The sequence below is a fragment of the Oculina patagonica genome, chromosome 5 (assembly GCF_052425735.1).
Source record: "Oculina patagonica isolate OP01 chromosome 5, crgOcupat, whole genome shotgun sequence".
Classification (NCBI taxonomy): Eukaryota; Metazoa; Cnidaria; class Anthozoa; order Scleractinia; family Oculinidae; genus Oculina; species Oculina patagonica.
In genome coordinates this window covers 6,346,490-6,365,386 of record NC_135762.1, presented here as the reverse complement: position 1 = coordinate 6,365,386, position 18,897 = coordinate 6,346,490, and the positions used below count along the sequence as shown (strand labels likewise).

General features: G+C 38.5%; 2 protein-coding genes across 2 annotated transcripts; both read left to right on the top strand.

Moving 5' to 3' along the window:
• Positions 1 to 460: 460 nt before the first annotated feature.
• On the top strand, positions 461 to 9,316 carry LOC144653841 (uncharacterized). The gene is made up of 3 exons (XM_078513948.1): positions 461 to 1,088; positions 2,930 to 3,035; positions 4,850 to 9,316. Exons 2-3 carry the CDS (start codon positions 2,960 to 2,962, stop codon positions 6,961 to 6,963), a joined length of 2,190 nt encoding a protein of 729 aa, XP_078370074.1. The 5' UTR covers positions 461 to 1,088; positions 2,930 to 2,959; the 3' UTR covers positions 6,964 to 9,316.
• A 2,054-nt stretch (positions 9,317 to 11,370) lies between these two features.
• Positions 11,371 to 18,324, top strand: LOC144653865 (uncharacterized). The gene is made up of 3 exons (XM_078513983.1): positions 11,371 to 11,481; positions 13,335 to 13,636; positions 16,718 to 18,324. The coding sequence occupies exons 2-3, from the start codon at positions 13,339 to 13,341 to the stop codon at positions 17,908 to 17,910; spliced, it is 1,491 nt and encodes a 496-aa protein (XP_078370109.1). The 5' UTR covers positions 11,371 to 11,481; positions 13,335 to 13,338; the 3' UTR covers positions 17,911 to 18,324.
• Positions 18,325 to 18,897: the final 573 nt, after the last annotated feature.

The following is an 18,897-nucleotide window of genomic DNA, read 5'->3' as shown; positions in this document are numbered from 1 at the left end:
CGAAGTAACCATAATTTCCATGAATTCCAGGCTCAATTCCTACTAAATCCCCCAGCGGCGACATTCCCGGAGCAAGAAAAGACTACAAAACTTCGCCAGGGGTACCCAGTCGAAGAAAATTATTCCGCTTATGAACCCCTCGGATATAAGCCCCATCCCCAACTATTCCTTCAGTTTTCTTACCTAGATTTTCGCTGAACATCCCGCAACTTCAAAGTTAGCTTCAAAGTTAAAATTACTATAAGTTTTAAGTGGAGTCTTAAGTAAAGTTTTTCTCGACAAACCCCTTTCCGTTACACGCCCACTCAAAAATTTTGCTCAAGTTTAATAACCGGAATTTTACGGTATGGCAAATTATATGCTGTTTTCTTACGCCCCATGACAGGCCAACAGCACAAATTTGCATTCCGCCCGCTATTCAAAGTCAGTTGTTCCTGTAGAGAGTGCTATCCCTTTCAGAAGTTGAAGGTCTTGTTATGTTTAGGTTTTGTTTTAAGCCGTGCTCAATCCCTTGGCCATTGACTCAAGCAGATTACTAACGAACGAATTTCGCTGGAGGAACGGTAAAGCTCTAAAGCTGCATTGTACTTTAAATTGAACCGTTCACAATTTTAATTATTATTGACCCCTACTGATTACCTATTTAGCCCACCTGCCGCTTACTGCATGCTTGATTGGTCAGCCTTTATCTAAATGTTTTGCTGTTGAACAGTCTAGACGATGCCGGATCAGGCGAACGCGCGAAATGAGCACGCACCCACTGATGACTTTATTGTGATATGTTATTTGATCCGGCCCTAAGCTGTGACACTTCGCGTCATTTCACTGAGCCTTACAAGCGGGCGCTGGTGTAATTACAGGCGATCCAAGGCGGGCTTCGTTGACAAGAAACCATTCCAGCATTCAGTTCAACGAAACAGAAAGAGATTCTGTCGATATTTGTCGTACAGACGCGTTATACTTAGGAATATGATCTGCAACTGAATCTTCCTGCACGCTTTTAAGGATAAGGAAGAGAGCTCGCCATCTGCGTTCTATTTGACCTGTTTGCTGGTTTGCGATAACTATCGAGTCAGTACATCTTCAAGGTAAGTTTTCTGTGTGTATTATAATGTTGAAGCATTAGGGAATATCACTTGATTACGCTGGTGTGCCTGATTTAGCGTGGACGCCAAACTGTATCCTACTGTGAACATAATATTTGTATGCATGTAATCAAGCGAACGGAATGTAAAAATCAGACAAAAGCAAACGCTCTGTTGACAGTATATACTTGTAAACACATTTTGTATGCGACTGACAGGCTCCTTTTTGCCTTCAAATGGGCTTCAATCAGATCAATATTTTATAAAGCGTTTCCAATTATTTCAGTTCCTGTGAAACTTAGCAACCAGTCACACAGTGTAACTAAACATGTACGGACAGACAGTTGTGGTCGAAAGCACTCAAACCATAAAGCGTCTTTGATATATGCCTTCTTGACCTATCCGTTCTTAAACTCGATACCGAATCTAAACAATGAGAAACTCAAAGGTCCCGAAATATTTCCGCTATTAAATTAATAAAAAAAATACTCAAGGTCGAAAACATTTCAGCGTGACTGGTAGAAAGTAGATGGAGATTTGATAGGACACGGGGTGGGGAGGGGAATATTAGTGCCCAATACCACAAAGAATGTGATTTTGGAGTTTTCGTTGAAGGCTGTTGTATGCAGAAGGTGCTTTCAAATCGGTTGCATACGTTAGGGATGCCCAAAGTCCGCGGTTTGGTTAAAAAAAAACGTCGATTTGTAAATAGCGGCCCAAGGGAGTACCACTTGGTTCATCTTGGAATTTGGTTCCCTAATTGAAACATATGATAATATTTGTGTTTTTTTTTCTCCATACCCTTTTCCAGACGAAATATAAGAGCGCTTTATCAAATACGATAACCCCAGCTGGGGTTACTGCTCTGCTTAAATATTGATATATTTCTATTTCCACAGTCTATCAAAAAGCAAAATCTAGAACCCTAGTTCAGACTCAAATCTCGGGAAGCTCTAAAATTAAAGTTTTAGGTGAATCTTCAAGGATTCTCTTTAGAAAACGTGACTTAATCTTCTCAAGGAGACCAATCTGGACGTGACTTAGCTGAATTTGACCCCAAAAACCCACCACTCTAAAATAGACAGACATATTTAAATGACGACTCTTATGTTGTCATCAAATACTTGCGTCTCTATAAGCTTCTATACGAAATTTTCATGACCGATTGTCGTAAACCATTAACACAGTTCGATGGGTTTTTTTAAACTAATCCTTTCCGTGCAACCTGAAGAGAAATTTTAATAGGCAAAAACATTACATTGAGCGTTCCATCTCGAAAAGACGACGAGCATCCCTGCCCCTGCCACATTGGACTCCCCCATGGATGTCGAGTTTGTGAATTTTAATTTCAAACTACTTGCTGTCGTGCCAAAGGTCATGTATGATGAAATTGTAAAAGTGAAGTATTCACTTTATTGTGGCCATCGGACTGATATAACACTGCAACATTCTGAATCTCAACAACATGAACAGTGATATACTGTGCAAAAGCTAACAACCGTGGGACTATTCGCCTGCGAAATACTTGAGCAGCGGCACTTGCAAAAAAAAAAATCAAAGCTCCCCCGCCCCACCCAGAAAATTGTTATCTTTCAATGTGCTTTTTGAAAAAGGAAAGTTCTGCTTTTAAGGTGCCATAGTATTTTTCTACTTCTTTTACTGTGATACATGATAATTCACCCCCCTTGATATCTAGTGTCTGCTTTTAAACGCATGTTTTATTTTTTTTTTTTTTTGGTTTCCACGGCCATGCGCGTCAGTGCTTGGCATTGAGGCTCATATATAAAGAGTGCGTGATTTTGGCCCTTATAACACTTACCTCTTTTCGGATATTGTCTCGACAGGCGGACCTAAATTACCAAGTAGCTAAGAAAATGAGCTCAAAAGACGCTAAAGGCTCTTCAGACTCGTTGCAGACCAAGACGAAAAAGAAGGAAAAAACGAAGAAAGGTAAGACATTGGTTTCTTTACCAGCAATTTGCTTGTTTTAAGATCGAGAAATAGACAGTACTGCTTAAATGAATGTTGGTGGTTTCAGTCAATAAGAATAATGAATAGAACAGAAAAATGAACAATGAATATCGTTAGGACTTAAATGAATTCTGCCCGCAAATTTCGAACAGAAAAGGCCAATTTTGGCCGTTTGAGGCAGCGAGTAGAATTCTCCGGCAGAATTGAAGCAGTTGATAAATAAACAAAAGCTCCATAATTACGATAGTTGAAATAGATTAATAACAATAAAATGCCAAATGATAAACGATAAATGACAATTCTAACAGATGCAGAAAAAAACCATTTTGAAGTTCACCGGTAGGAAAGAAAACACCGATAACGAACCCCAGACAGCGGCATTATTCACACAAAATTGTGCTATAAACGAGGGCGAATTAAAGCTACTTTTTGCCGTGTTGAATACGAACAAACTAGTTGCCAAGCAGTTGAGGCAAGCAGAAAAACTTAAATTCAGAGCAGAATGACTTAAATATCTGAGCAAAATTTCTTGTAGAATAGCTTGATCTCAGAGCAGAACTCAACAGAAGAGTTATATTAGAACTGAGTTTCGAGCAGGATAGTTGTCTATATGAGGACTAAATCCATGTAAATCTTCGTCAAAATATTTCGAAAATTCTTTACCACGTGCAGGGTCGCACAACTCGCGAAAAATGGAGTTGAAGAATATTGAAAGATTTTCACAACGATTTAATCAAAAAATATTTTTTTTTCTTTTAACTAGCACAGTGCGCGAAAAGATGTTCGTTTGTTATTTCCATAATAACAAACTGCCAAATATTTCGTGACTACTGAGTACAAGTACGTGACGTCAATAGTGTTCAAAGCACTCAAGCATTTTTATTTTTAATTAAATTATCAACTTACGTAAATATTTACCTACTGCACACAATTAAAGCTTGTCTAATATAATTTGAGTGGCGATATAAGGTAGCTAAGCGTCTTTCGTTTTCAAATTAAGGTGGCTATTGTTTCGAATTACAATCGATCTCGTAAGAAAACCTTTTTGACAAAATTTATTCACTGAATTTGAAAACCGTTACCCTTAATCCACATACAAATTCTCCTGACTGATCTTCATACATTTGCTCATAGTACTTGTTGGGAGAATTTGTTAAATGAGCAAAGCAAATTCCGTTTGGTGATCTGATTTGTAAATTCTTATAACCTTTTCTAATGATGAAGTATTAATATTGTGTGGAGAAATTTGATGTTGGTCACTCTTTGAACTTAAAGGGTAAAATGAGCTAGGCCACGCAATTTAGGTCTACTTCAACTGCATTATTGCAAAGACGGCTTTCATTGTTCCGTGTATAGCTTTTTTTTCTACATCCATTCGCCGATATGGTCTTTCGACGTGCTGTTTGAACGAATGAAGACTGTTGCTCTGCCAATTTGAAGATTAGAGCTCACAATTAACGAAAATAAACAGAACTACTTGAAATACCTTGACCTAGCTCGTTTTATATCCGTACTGGTTGTTTATCATTTTCTAGGAATTTGGCTGTACATCCAATAAGAAAATGGCGTCCAGAAAACTTAATGACGTGATGTGATACGAATTGGGAAAAATGGAAATACAGTAGAAAGCACCCCTAAAATGTATCATTTTATTGGATCTTTTTAATTTTCTTTGTCTCGCCTGCGAGGCAAAGAGGTGGTGACGGGCTATTCTTTAACTTTCTCAGTTCTTTCACTGACCAAATAAAAGAGTTGTATTAATGCATCCTTCGTTACGTATGCACTATTTTTAGAAAGCAAGAAAGAAAAGAAAGAGAAGAAAGAGAAAAGCAAGAAAAGAGACTCGAAAGATCTAGACAACGACTCTGTGAATGACAACAGCGTTGAGATTGAAGAAGGTGATAAGGAGGATTCTTCGCCAAAGTCGAAGAAGTTTGGAATTTTCAGGCTCAGTGGAAGAAAATCTAAAAGCGACAAAAGAAACTCGAAACATGGCTCTTCGGACAGCTTGAAGAGACAAAGCGGCGATTCAGCTGATTTTGAGAGCCGTGGAAGTGAATTTTCGCTCGAGGGGTCGACAGCGAGTGGCGAGGTGTCAACAACGATTACCGAAATGTCAACGACAAGTGCTGAAGTGTCAACAACAATTACCGAAGTGCCAACGACAAGTGCCGAAGTGTCAACGACAAAAGTCGAAATGTCAACAACACGTGCCGAAGTGTCAACGGTTTCCGAAGTCCCAACGTCAAGTGCCGAAGTTGATGAAAGTAGCGAGATAGAAATGCCTCGGGAAGAAGAAGCTTTAGTGATCGAAACGTCTTCGGAAGTAAAGATTGTCAGTGCAGCTCACTCAGATTTGACAGAAGATAAAGACACCAAGAAAGCTGGCACAGAACAGACACAAAAAGAAGATTCTTCGACAAAACAAGACGAAATAAACGAGAAATTGGCAAAAGACACCTTGAAGGTGGAATCAGTGAGCGTCCAGGAACAAACTCCTGTAGCGTCAGAAGTGCAAACGTTCGAATTTAAATTACAGTCATCTGTCACCTCAAATGAAGTTACTAAGAACGCAGAAGTAAATGAAGAACAGCATAACAAAGCAGAGGAAAACAAGGAAGAAAGTGCACGACTGGCAATTGAAGAAAACGTCTCTACACACGAGAAGGATCACGTTATTGAACCAGAACCCGAGCATAAATATGAAGTGTCTTTGGAAGACGTCAAGATAGAACAAGATCGAGAGATAACAAGCTCTGAAGATGATAGCGTTGATACTGTGATATCAACAGAAGCTCTCAACAACAAAGGTTTGAGTGAAGTGAACGAAGAAACAGAATATGGAACACAACGCAATATGGACGTGGAAGAACCAATCATCTCGACCTACCGAGAAAGAAAAGGTGCAGTGCAAAGTACTTCTCAAGAGCTGCCTCCGATAGACGAAGAGGCGATAGTCTTATCGTATGAGAACAAGACGCAACAAGAAATCAGAGAGGAGCAACAAGTTCAAGAAGAACCCATTACACTGGCCTCTAAAGAAAGAAGGGAGGACGTATTAATGAGCGAGATTACATTCAATGAAGAACCAGTCACAGAGTCAGAACCGGCACTTTTGATCAAGAGCGAAACACTAAAGAAGGAAGAAAAGATACACGGAGAAGGACAGGCGGAAGACCCATCAAAAGAGGAACTACTCATACCGACTTTTGTTCAGAGGAAAGCGAACAACACGGAAGAAGAACAGGAAAAGCAGGAAGCTCCAGTGAATGAAGAAGCGATGGCACTAAGTTATCCTGACAAGGAAGAAGACCAGATTCATAATGAGAGTCACAATGGCCCCATAGCAGATGAAGAAGAACCGGTGGTGCTAACAACCGACAAAAAGGATGGGAATCAAATTGAAGAACAAATAAAGGAATTTCTAAAACTCGAGTCCAAAATTGAAGAAAGGCCAACGCAGGAAAGCGAGACTGTCAAGAAGAACAAGGAAGCAGAGAAGATCACCGCACGTGATACACCCAAGGAAAACGAGTCCCAGAATGACAGGCGTGAATCTGCTCCCTTTGACGAGACAGGCACCTTTATTACAAGCACTCCAAAGCGGGCATGGATCAACACCGTGCAAGACACGAGAGCAGATGCTGGAAACGAAGAACACAGAGCAAGTTCAGCTGTCAGTTACAACATCACACGCTTTAAAGGGGGATCAGTCGTGAAATTTCACTATAAAGTTGAAATCGTCAACAACATCAGGGATGCGAAGATGTCTACCAAGTTATTGCTGGCCCGGTTGGCAGAAATAAACAAGAAGCTGCGCATGCTGCAGAAGGAACTGCTTGAAGTTCAGAAAAGTGACGACAATAATAACCAAGCAAATGTCACTGAGGTGTCAGCTGAAACATAAACAGCCAGTAAAAGGACAGGATATATATCAGGTATCATTTGCAGAACTTTAAACCAAGTCGGAACAATTTAGTACAAAGTAGAAGGGACATGGTGTTTTGAACACTGCCTTATTAAAAATAATGTTTACGGTAGTTGTTCAACTTGGAAAAGTGCCACATTTCTGGCTGTCAACAGATTTTCGTTTGGCATTTTAATCTAAAACTTTGACATGTATTATAAGTATGGAGACTACATTTTTGGTCAATAAGCAGATTATTAATTAAGGGGATGGTCCATTTCATTAGTTTTAAGTTCGAGTATTATAACCGAGTTACAATTTTAAGGTTTCATAGCAATTTGGTTAGCCTGAGAATGTTTAGTTTTTAGGTAAGGTATAGAGCAGTTTTTATACTGGCCAATCACAAAGTACAAATCTCAAAACTCGAAGCAAATACATTTTTAGCCAGCGCGGAGCCCTGGAGAACGCGTGTGTGCGGGTCATGATTGGTCTTGGTTTTACTTCTGGGTCAATCACAGAAGGTGGTAATGCAAACGTTAAGCTAAGGCAAATTCGAATTACTTTCGACACTCAACTGGTCTATAGTTAGTAGTATTGGGAACTTTCCTATTGACAGGCTATCGATCATAAACTAAATTCTATTATTAGATCGTATTTTGCTCCTGCAACCTGCATGCATATGGTCTAACAATCAGTATAGAGGTGAACACAAATCAGACCAATCAGATGTAATCATTCGCAGTTTTTTCCAAGTTCAGGTTAAGCTTCGTATTCAGGAGGTATGTGTATCCATTACCCTTTGTTCTTGGTGCTAGCTGCACGCACCATGCAACAATTTTTAACACAAAATGTGCGTAGCTGTTAGGTTTATTCATTATAGAACACGCGAGACTCAGACGGACGCTGGCTACATGTATTCTGTTCTAGAAACAAAGAAATGAAATAAGTGTTACGTCCATGCGAGGCCAAACCTACATGTTGAAGAGTATTATGGTATTTTTAGGAAAGACCTATTGGGTTCACAACTTTTTCTTCGCTTGGCACTGGTTATAAGGTTCTAATGCGAGCTCAAAATTGTTGAATGTTGTATTTTGTACGAATTGTGATGCGGACTTGTTTTTTCTTTGGTCATGCCGCTCAGTCAGGTAAGACCAGTTCTTGTACGTTGGATTGACAAGATAAAATCATTGACTAGGCGACATGATTGAAGACATCTTTCATTAGCGACGGAGTCGGAGTCGTAATCAGAAGCGCGGAGCGTTACGATCTAGTGAAAATCAAACCAACTGAGTCGTAAGCAGAGTTTCTAATTTTGCTTGTGACTCCATCACTTATGATCCAGTGAAAACTAGATTGACGGAGTTGCAAGCAGAAAGGAACCGACAGCATGAAAATTGGGATTTACATTAAATTAAAGGTGGTTAAATCTGGTGTAAAGTCGGTTATTTAACTTAACACCATCAATTTAATGTTGTTAAAGGTGGTTAAACCGACCTTTACACTACCGTGTGTAAATGTGATTTAAAGTTGACTTAAAATGTTTAGTCTCTTTAGGCAATCTTTAAACTTGGATGTAATGCTGGCATAAAGGTCAGCTTTCATCCAGTGAAAATTAGATTGACAGAGTTGCAAGGAAAAGCGGTAGAACAAACCAATCACCAATGCCTGCTTTCAGGCCCTCCGAGTACTTCCACAGCATGAAAATATAACTTTACCGTGATATAAAGCTCAAATATAGCTGGCGGAAATTTGGAATTTATTCAGCCGCTTTTCCTTGCAACTCTGTCAATCTAATTTTCACTGGATCAAAAGGATGGAGTCATAAATGGAATAGGAGAAAATGGAATCGCTTTGACTCTTTTGACTCCGAATCCGTAGTGCATATGACTGCGCTTACGACTGCCATTTCAGATTTTCACAAGGTTGTAAGCGCTGTTACGGGTCCGAATATATGACTCCGACTACAACTCCGTCGCTAGTGAAAAGCAGCCATAACAGGTGATGCAAAGTTAACTACACAATACTTTTAAGTCAGCTCTCTGGAAACGGACCTGGAGTGTGTTATCTTTTTATTACTGATGCACATATAAGCAATTTTAACTTGTGTAACCGTTTAAATAACTTTGGTTCTAATCTTGATAAGTTTCGATGTTTGCTGAGTAAAAAACGTTAGTAACGAATGTTTTAATTTAAAACGTTAGATGTAGATAATGATACTGAAATCCTGACTTTCCACTGATGAAGGGCTAAGCCCGAAACGTCTGGAACATTTAACTTTTTTAAGGCACTTTAAACTCATTTAGTGAGAATTTTATTATATATTTTTGTAGATAATAATAGCTGTTAGATAGCCTAAGTCAAGGGAAATTTTAATATTTCTTGTAAAGTAAATAAAACGTTTCCGAAAAGTGGCCTGTAGTCCAATCGGTCATGTGTTTGCAACTAAATTGTTGGTAGGGTTTAGCTGATGCTTCTCGGTGCATGACAAAGTAGGGAGCGAGGGCATGCTCCCACGTAAAAATATAAAATAATTACGACATTTAAAGGTAGTTAGTTTGAGTAACCTTTCATTGACACACCCGACATTTTCAGCCAGTCCCCGACCCCCACTACCTCCAAAAACGTTCCTCAATGGAGCAATATCACGGTATTTTAAGCCTATTTTCTGATTACCGGTAGTTATAAATTGAAGGAAAGTTTTCAAGTTGCGTTGTCCGTGATGTAGCTCCTTTAATTAACGATTTTTCGAAATGACCTTTTTGATTGGCGAACAAAACTTGAATCACTATTAACTGTGACCAGTTTCTGTTGAAATTTTACGTACGTGGAAATTGGCCGGACTGTTTCAACTATTTTCTGCATTCTTTGTAGTTGCCACTTGATAATGTATTACCTAAGGCATTCTCATCCCCAGAGGCACCCTGGTGCTGACCAGAAGGATCGCGGCCTCTGGGGACGAGAATGTGCCTAAGGGTCCTTGCAAGTTAACATTGCGCACCAGCAGTGATTACCTTTCGAGCTTTTTTAGTGATTACAGAAAATCAAATGAACACAAATAACGTGAAGTATCGAAAATGGTGCTTTTTATCCAGTTACGGAAGTTCTGTTGGCGTTTCGATCGAGAGGAAACACGTCTGGCTGGCGTTTTGTTACCCAGCTTCGCTGTTTCGGTAAAGTTCTTAAACAAAACCGCTTCATGTGGTGCAACTGATGTGAATGCCTTATTTCCTTATGTCTTGCGCCATATCTTTGAAGTCCTCCAATGAATAAAAAAAGAATAAATCTTGTTGTATTTTGAGCTACTTATTTCCAACTTGAGCCAAACGCAACCGTCGAAATAAAAGGAATTGTAGGGGATTGATTCAATCCTTAAAGCTGAAATATGAGCGAGTTTTAAATTAAAAATAGCTAATCTCTCTTCAGTCGTTTGCACTTTCATGAGCTGTTTTCTGAAAGGATATATATGGCTATTTATTCGGTTTTCAATTTCATTGTTTTACCCTACTTACATACATACAAAAGTGGTCTGAATATTGAATAAAGTTTCAATATAATGGTGTTATTTAAACGGAATAAGAACGAAACCAGTTAAAAAGAATATTTCTTTAAAAAGCATCGATTCTTTCTGCAGAAAGATGTAAAGGAGTACAGACGGTCAAACTAGACACTAAGATTGACAGATGCCCTGAATTCACCTTTAGTTCAATTTTTCTGAAAACTTCTGATTCTGGTAAAGTTCTTCTTGAGAGTTTGTTAATGTAACTGAGTTACGGTAATATGTTGATCATTTTTTTTCTTGTGATCACAACTAAAGCGGGAAATCTTAAACAAGGAAAAAAATACCAAGAATTTGTCAGATGATAAAATTATAATTATGATTGGTAAAGGTTTTAAGAACAAGGAAGTTATAAATTAAAATGATTTGCATTTGGTTTTGTGCTGATCCGCCACGTTGGTGCCAAACATGTCATTTTCATTTAAATTTCTAGCAAGAATCCGAACACAAATAGCGTGATCTAAGTTCCTCAATATCACTGAAGTACTTGCTCAATATTCTGAGCCTTTAATTAGAATTCACTCCGCACTGACCAAAACCGCAATCATTTTCTATCCCTGTCTGAAAGTTGTTTACATCTAAAAGCGATCTAGCCTTGGGCGTTCTGACGTGTAAGTGATCGGTAAGTGATGTTTTCTATTTACGGAAGTTCTTTTTTTTTTCACGTCTAGCAAGAAAGGCACGTAACGCACACTCTTTAATAACCGCTCCATTGTTTCGGTGATCCTTGGTAAACAAAAATCGTTTGGAATTTTAAGTGATGAGAGTAACAATAGTCCTGTTTATATATAGGTCACACAGCCGGATGCCTTGCTCGCTCAGAACGTGTGTCGTAAAGTCTCGCCGTGAATGGAAAAACTTAGACGGTTACCGGCAAGCTCCCCTGACTTCCCCATTTTAAACCTTCGTGTCGACACGTAGAAAAGATCGTAACTATCAGTGATATTCACCCTGCTAATAAGGTGAGTGGTTCGGTTTTCTATGTTTTCATTTTACTGTTTAGTTGACTGAAATTCCGTCATGACTTCAGAGAAACCACTCGAAAAATTGACTCGTTATTTCCGCCGTTCTCGTGGCACTTTTTCTTCAAAAACACACAGTGAAATGTCAAGCTTTAACAAATCCTTTAGAAGTGGTAGCGTGTTGTTCACAATCCACTCTAGGCCGGACATAACACCTTATAATACCTTTACTACACAGTAATCTAAGTAGTGGCTCGTTAATTTTACATTCAAGTTGTATAACCTTAGCAAACGTCATAAGCGAAGACTACTAGAAGACTTCACTGGATTAGTTTCAATCTTAACTATTCGAAAATCTTTTGTATTTTTACGACTTTTACCTGCGGTTATTTTGCTTCAGGAATTTACAATTATCAACTCTATCAGCAAAATAATTTTGGGATTAAGTTGACGATATAGAACGTGAGATTAGTCTAGTCCTTATGTGTTGACTAAATAAGTGCCCAAATAATTTCCCCGAAAGCGTCAATATTGAGTGCTTTACTGTTCTCCTGGCTGTATAGCTTATTCTTTGACAGATTTAAGAAACTCGCTTTGTTTTATAAGAACGTCGAAATTTGGAGTTTAGGCTGAGCTGGAACTCGATGCTGTTATTTCTATTTTGGCCACTTGATTGAACTGACATGGAAGATAACCTTAAGTTCTTAAGTTGCATCAGTACGTGACCTCGAGTCTGTATTAGCTTTGTGGTTTTAGTTATCAAGCTACACAACATCTTGGGTGGTTAGGACTGATAACACGCCAGCCTACTCTGAGTCTTCCCTTGGCCAATTTAGACTTCATCCGACAAAGAATGTAAATAAGAGAAATCAATATTTCTGATTTTGCAAGATCAAAAGAAAAAGAAGTCAAATGCAGCGTATGCACTGAAAAAGATAAATACATTAGCCTCAGAAGCCTCAAGTGTAATACAGGACAAAATTATACCTTCTCGTTTGTGGAAATCTTAACAGTCAACACAAAACGGCGGCGGATAAAATGAATGAATTTTATGGTCAGGAGGGTTACCCCATCTAGCTAGGCGAGTTACCTCACCTACCTGGAGTCCCCCACCTCCATGTAAACAGGCCCCTAGAAAATAGTAGGCTTCAGCCCCCTGATATAAAAATGCTTTTATAAAACATCGTATCGCCTTCGAGATATTCCGTCAGAACGACCCGAAAATAACGGCTTTAGCAACGCTTTTCTATCGCTACTTTCAGGGTTTGCTACTTTCGGGGTGTTAGGACTTTGCCTGACTTTGAGGATAAATCCCTTATTTCGGCTCGCGCTCGTGATCTAGTTGATATGCACAAAAACAAATTTTTGTGCCTGGGCAGGTGAAAGTGTAGCCGTGAGCGTAACAAATGCGAAGAAGCTGCTGCTGGCCACCGCAATCGCGTGACGCAATTTTTGCGGGCTGTGGCCAATCGAATCGCGAGCATGACGGCAAACCACAGAAGACCTTCCTCTTCCGATAATTATCCGTCACGTAAACGGTTGTTTCATTGTCTTGGTTTGATATTCTGTATTTGAATTCGAAACAAAGCTTTGAGTTTCGAAAAGAATTTAGTTTTCAAAGTTTAGGCGACCAGCAGTTCCGTCCCGTCTCCGTTCCTGTCCCTTCCCCACTTCCCTTCGCGGTTCAACGAAACATCGTGATGTGGCGCGCGTGACTGACGACATGACATGACAGACGGGTTGGGTCACATAAGACCCACGTGATTGCGACACCGCGGTGTATAATTACATTGTTGATCTCTAAGTTGAAGATTTATCCTCATAAACGCTCTGTGTATTACTTCCATTCGCAGCAGCATGGATCCTAGAGACTGCTCCGTGATAGATCGACATTTCCCGAGACTTCAGCAATGCCTTGAGCCGAGCAAGCTGTTACGCCACCTCCAAAACGTCGGCATAATAGACGAAGACGATGTGGAAAGCATTCGCGAGGAGAAAACTAAATCGTCGAGGGAAAATCAAGTGGCAGTCTTTGTTGATATTATGAAGAGACGAGAGCACGGCTTTAGGCACTTTCTCCAGGCCTTGTTGAAGTCAAAAGTACAGGATTTCCTGGCGAGGGAATTACTTGAAGATGATGTGTACGATGAAGAAGGTGGGAGAATGTTTTCTATACCGGTATATTACATTATCATTTATATTGTTTGAGTTTTGAAACTCGTTTAGCCTTTACTGGCTTTTTAATTGCCATCGTTTTCCTTTGTTCTTTTGCGATTATATGAATTGTAGTGATTCCGTGACCTTCCTGTTCACTACGATGGAGGAGAAAGGTTGTCATCAATTTGATTTGTTTTATCAATCAGTTAATCTTTAACTGACTTGCCCAAGAGTCATGTAGTTTACATCAAGTGCTGTATATTGAAATAGATAGAACAGGATACCTCTTTCGTGTTTACTACCAGTTATCGATATGGTCTCGAAAGAAACTCATTGCCTCGCTGATCTCAGAACTCTTTTATTATACAGTGTTAAAAATAGATGACCCGCAATAGATGATCAATTTTAAATTTCTTCTTACAGGATAAATAGATAGTCCATCACACGGCAGTCGAGAATAAAGAATCGAAAAGAAAATGATCAACTTAACCTTTCGAGTTTCGGACTAAGAGAGTTAATTGATTTGTTTTCTAGCATGCGAATATTAAAGTAAACAAAAGGCCTTTATCATGAACTGCTTTAAGATCAATATTGATCTGTTTTCTTGCGTGTAAGTGACCGCTCATACAGTATTCAATATATATTGAATACTGCCGTAATTGTCTCATTCACGTATACACGCAAACCCACTCTTTGCTGCTCATCCTATAAATTCAAGGTGTTTTGTTTTAACAGCAAGTCAAAGGGAAGAATTTATAACATTTACATCATCTTTAGTAGGGTCTGGATGTGGGAGTGCTAGAATCTAAGTTATTAGTTAATTTCCGTTTTGAATGATTTCTCAGTTATCATCAAATTTTGCAATTCTCAGATTTTTGCTATCGATTTTAAAAGCGTCATTTCTTAACTATCATGGTTAAATCTTCACCAATTCTTGGCTGTGAGCAATTCTCAGCTGAATTTGGTTCAACCCCATTCAAACAAATCAAGCAAGACTGTTCTCTCTAAATCACTTTTCGCGTACACGTGTTCTTCCGTGTTGACATAGAGAGTGACTGCGAGGAGTCAAAAACTTTAAAGAACAAGCTAATAGAGAGCTTTCCAAATTCAAGTATTTTAGATTTTAATGTATTTTAAGGTTTAAGAGGAAATCCGCTAGGACTTCGAGAAGTTATTGGACAAAATTATGTACCAAAACTGTTTACACCTGATTGCAAGCTTTTGTGTTATTGCTTCAAATATCTTATCGAAAGAAAACTTTTCTAACAACACCAAACATCGAAAACCAATTTCGAAGTTCCACTGAATTCCACTGAATCGCTTAAAAGATGTGAGCTTTTGCCCATAGTTTGTGAACTTTGAATATCATTTTCTCAGACTCTGATAAGAAATTGTTGTACCAAAATTATTTCCACCTTATTGCAAACGTTTTTGTTTCTGCTTCAAATATCTTATCAAAAGAAATGTTTTCTAACAACACCAAACTTCGAAAACAAATTTCGAAGTTCCACTGAATTCCACTGAATCGCTTAAAGACGAATTTACAAAATGGCTACACGTGAGATTTTGCCTATACCTTGTGAACTTTGAAATTCATTTTCTCAGACTCTGATAAGAAATTGTTGTTGGTGTTATCACGGATAATTACTTACATCTTTACCTTTTATTAAGGGTAGGAAATAACGAAATAGGATTTAAATTATTCTGGTACTTGATTTTTGTCCAACTTTAATAAATATTACTCGACTTCCTAGTGGATTCCGTCTTAACATTTATTTTCTCAGAGGACCCTCCTGAAAACCACCCCCTATGTGATTGGAGGTCTCCTCTTAAAATATTATTTTTATTATTATTATTATTATTTTAAGTAGAAAACCGCAGGTGTAGCATTGAGAGGGTGGCAGGAGACACATGACAGGAGTGGTTGGGGAGGGTACATCATTGAAATTACATTTACTGCCGGTTATTCGCATACATCTCTTTGTAAGAGAGATGATCAACATGATCAAGTGTTTCAATCTCATGACATGCCCCCACTGGAATATTTCATTAAAGTTGTGAGAACTTAGGAATGGCAGTAAAATCTGGAAATATAAGTACTCATACATAAAGTATATTTTGTATATGTATGTAACTATGGCAAACCCAAATAACTTTCAAAATGTTATTTCCCCTCCCCTCGACTGACTAACTTTTTGTAATTTTGGTAATGAATCTAAACCATTGTAATTAGGATTACTTACTTTTTTTATTCTGCTGTATTTTTCAGTTAAGTGCTTTAGTGTTTTGTACTGTATGTGTCGTTTGTTTTTTGTGATTGCAAATAATTAATAAAAAAAAAAAAATTAAAAAAATCTGGAAATATTCTGAGACCCATTTCAGCGTTCTGATAGGGCAATAAGAACAAGGCTCTCCAGATGAGGCATGTTGTTAGCGGGAAAACGTGCCAACCTTGTTTGAACCTTACAATAACTGGTGGATATAACAATACCGAAAGCTCAGAGGAAATGCGTCAGGAAATGCGTCGCACATATTTAAAGCTTTGAAGAATTTTATTCACTTTATTTTATTTTATTTTATTTTTATTTATTTTTTATTTTTTTATTTTTATTTTCATTGTGGCTTACCTGTAAACTAGCTGGTGCGTTCCCTCAGATTTTGCTAACCATATCTGCGGGACGCATCGAAACCATGGCTAAGTGTAATGACCACATTAAACATTGTATTGTATTGTATTGACGTCATACGAAAATCTCTCTATTAGAACTGACAACACGAAACAGTTCAGTAATTGTTATATTCATGCGCTATGGTGTCAGCTATGTGTTTGTATCTTTATTGACTATAAAGATTAGATAATGAGCGCGGGAGAAATTGGCAGTTATTCTCAAAATAACTTTTCGCTTGTCTTATACATTCATTGACGAATGAATCTCGATTCATGTTGCAACAGAAATCATGCTTGTTCTTTCCTTTAGACCTGCGGGCTTACCTATTCCTTAATTTGTATTAAGTACTTTAGACTTGTATTCCAATTAGCAACAGTAATAATTCTTGACTGTCATTTTAAAATTTGTAGAAATCAGCAGTATCTTGGCAGAACTGGAAAACGACCTGGATGAAACACAATCGTTGAAGCTGAGCCTTATTGAAGAACAGAAACGACACAAAAATACCAAAATGGAACTTGAAGATATTAGAAGAAGCTCCATGATTTTCAGTGACTCCAGTAGTTCAGGTCTGTTCGCTGATTATGACTCTGCTCCGAGCGATGAAAACGAGATTATCGACTATTCGCCTCGAGAGGAGATAGAAAACGGATCAAGTCGAGATGAAGGCAATTCTTCACTTCTCGATCAAATGCAGGGAGGAATTCAAACCTCCGAGCCACTGTTAAAGAGAAATGACGATTTAGAATGGGAACACGAAGATGGGTGGCGAAAGTTTGGAAGTGTTGACAACATAGATGCTCTTTCTAGCAGAAAAACTAAAAGAGGTTCGCTTGAAAAACTGTGGAAGAGCGCTTCCCTGGGAAGATTGAACGTTAATGTTAGGGACAAGCACGGAAATCAAGGACATCGTTTTGGGTCAGATGCCAAATGGAGCAGCGAAGAAAGCCTTAAACAAAACAAATCTAATGGCTCGCTTAACAGACGGAGAAGGGATGGGCAACAGTTTGTATCTCTCGAAGACAAAGTGGCTTTACTGGAACAAAAACTTCAAGATGAGCAACGAAAACGTCAGATTTCCGAAAATGAAGTTGCTAGGCTCCAAGTTGAGAAAGAAAACCTGTTCGAGGAGCTCGAAGACACCCGAGATCAAATGAGACTCAGTCACTTAAATCTGTACTGCGAGGATGATGATTATGAAGAAGAACTCTATTTCGATCAAGAGGACGATGGTGACGATTTTACAGAGCCGCCTAACGTGAACGATAATACTGCAACAGTGGAAGGGAAGACCAGATTTTCTCCCACCGACATTGACCAAACAGCTGCCTGTTGCAGCTCGCCTGTCTTGAATAAACTTCTGTCCCAGACGGAGCGCATGAGGACAACACGGCTGACTGGAAGCTGGAGAAAAGTCAACGCTCAATTCTACGAGCTCGACGAATACGACAACGAAATAAAGGTCGAGTTGGATCCCAGTAACATTGCGGATACATTGCGCAGACTTAAAACGTACACCAACTGTTTGTACAATGATATTTTGTGCGAAAGAGATGAACTCCAATATCTCAAGAAAAGAGCATCGAGACTAGAAAACCACTAGTTAGTTGGTCATAGACAAGTTAAAACAGAAATATTGTCTTTGCTCGCTTTTTTGCAAAATAACGGCTGACGAAAAGAGAGATAAAGAAGTTACTTCTGGAAGTTGGTAACTAGAGAATATTAATTTTATGACCTCGTGAACTGATAGCTAAGAGCATGCATTTATTTATACCATATCATAAAATAGTAATTACAGGTGAAGAAAATTAATAACGCTGAATATACAAAAATATACAAAAAGGAACTTGATATATAACTTGACTACATGAGTGATACTTATTTAAAATTCATCAAACGAGTTGCAAGGAAGAACAATAATAAACGTTCTCCCACCATCAACTGTATGCCATAATCCGAAAGAAGCATACAGAGAATCAGCTAATTAAACAAAACTTTTTGCGAGAACAGCAAGGTATCAAGAATAAACAATAAAATGGTTTATATAATGTAACTGTTTCCTAAGACTCTAAATCAGAGCTCCCGCAGCGCCTCTGGCGCGGGAGCTTCACACCTAACAAAAATTGGTAAACTCAGCGGGCTGAAAGACTTTTGGTGGCCATGTTATTCCGTCCGTACGCCACTTTCACGAGAAAGCGATCGAACCAGAAATTAAAGGGCCCGCGAAAATGGCATTATCGCGTACATTAGATCTCTGCTTTCGGGGAAGGCTTAATCTCACATAAAATCAAACATAATATTTAGGCAAAAACATTTTAGGTCTCGTCGAGAGTTACTTGAGGTCCAACTGCTTTTTCGCTTACAAAAACTAAGGAATACTAAGCAACGATAATAGGATTACTGATCAAGGATTACTGATCAAGGATTACTGAGCAAGGAAAAAACAGAGTAACTTGACGGTTTTTTTTTTTTTTTTTTTTTCAGCCATACCGGGGTCAAAAAGAAGATTGAGATTATGGTGTTAGTTAAATCAACGCTTTTTGCAAATAAAACTCGCAGCGCGAATCAAAATAGGGACAACGAGTAAAAA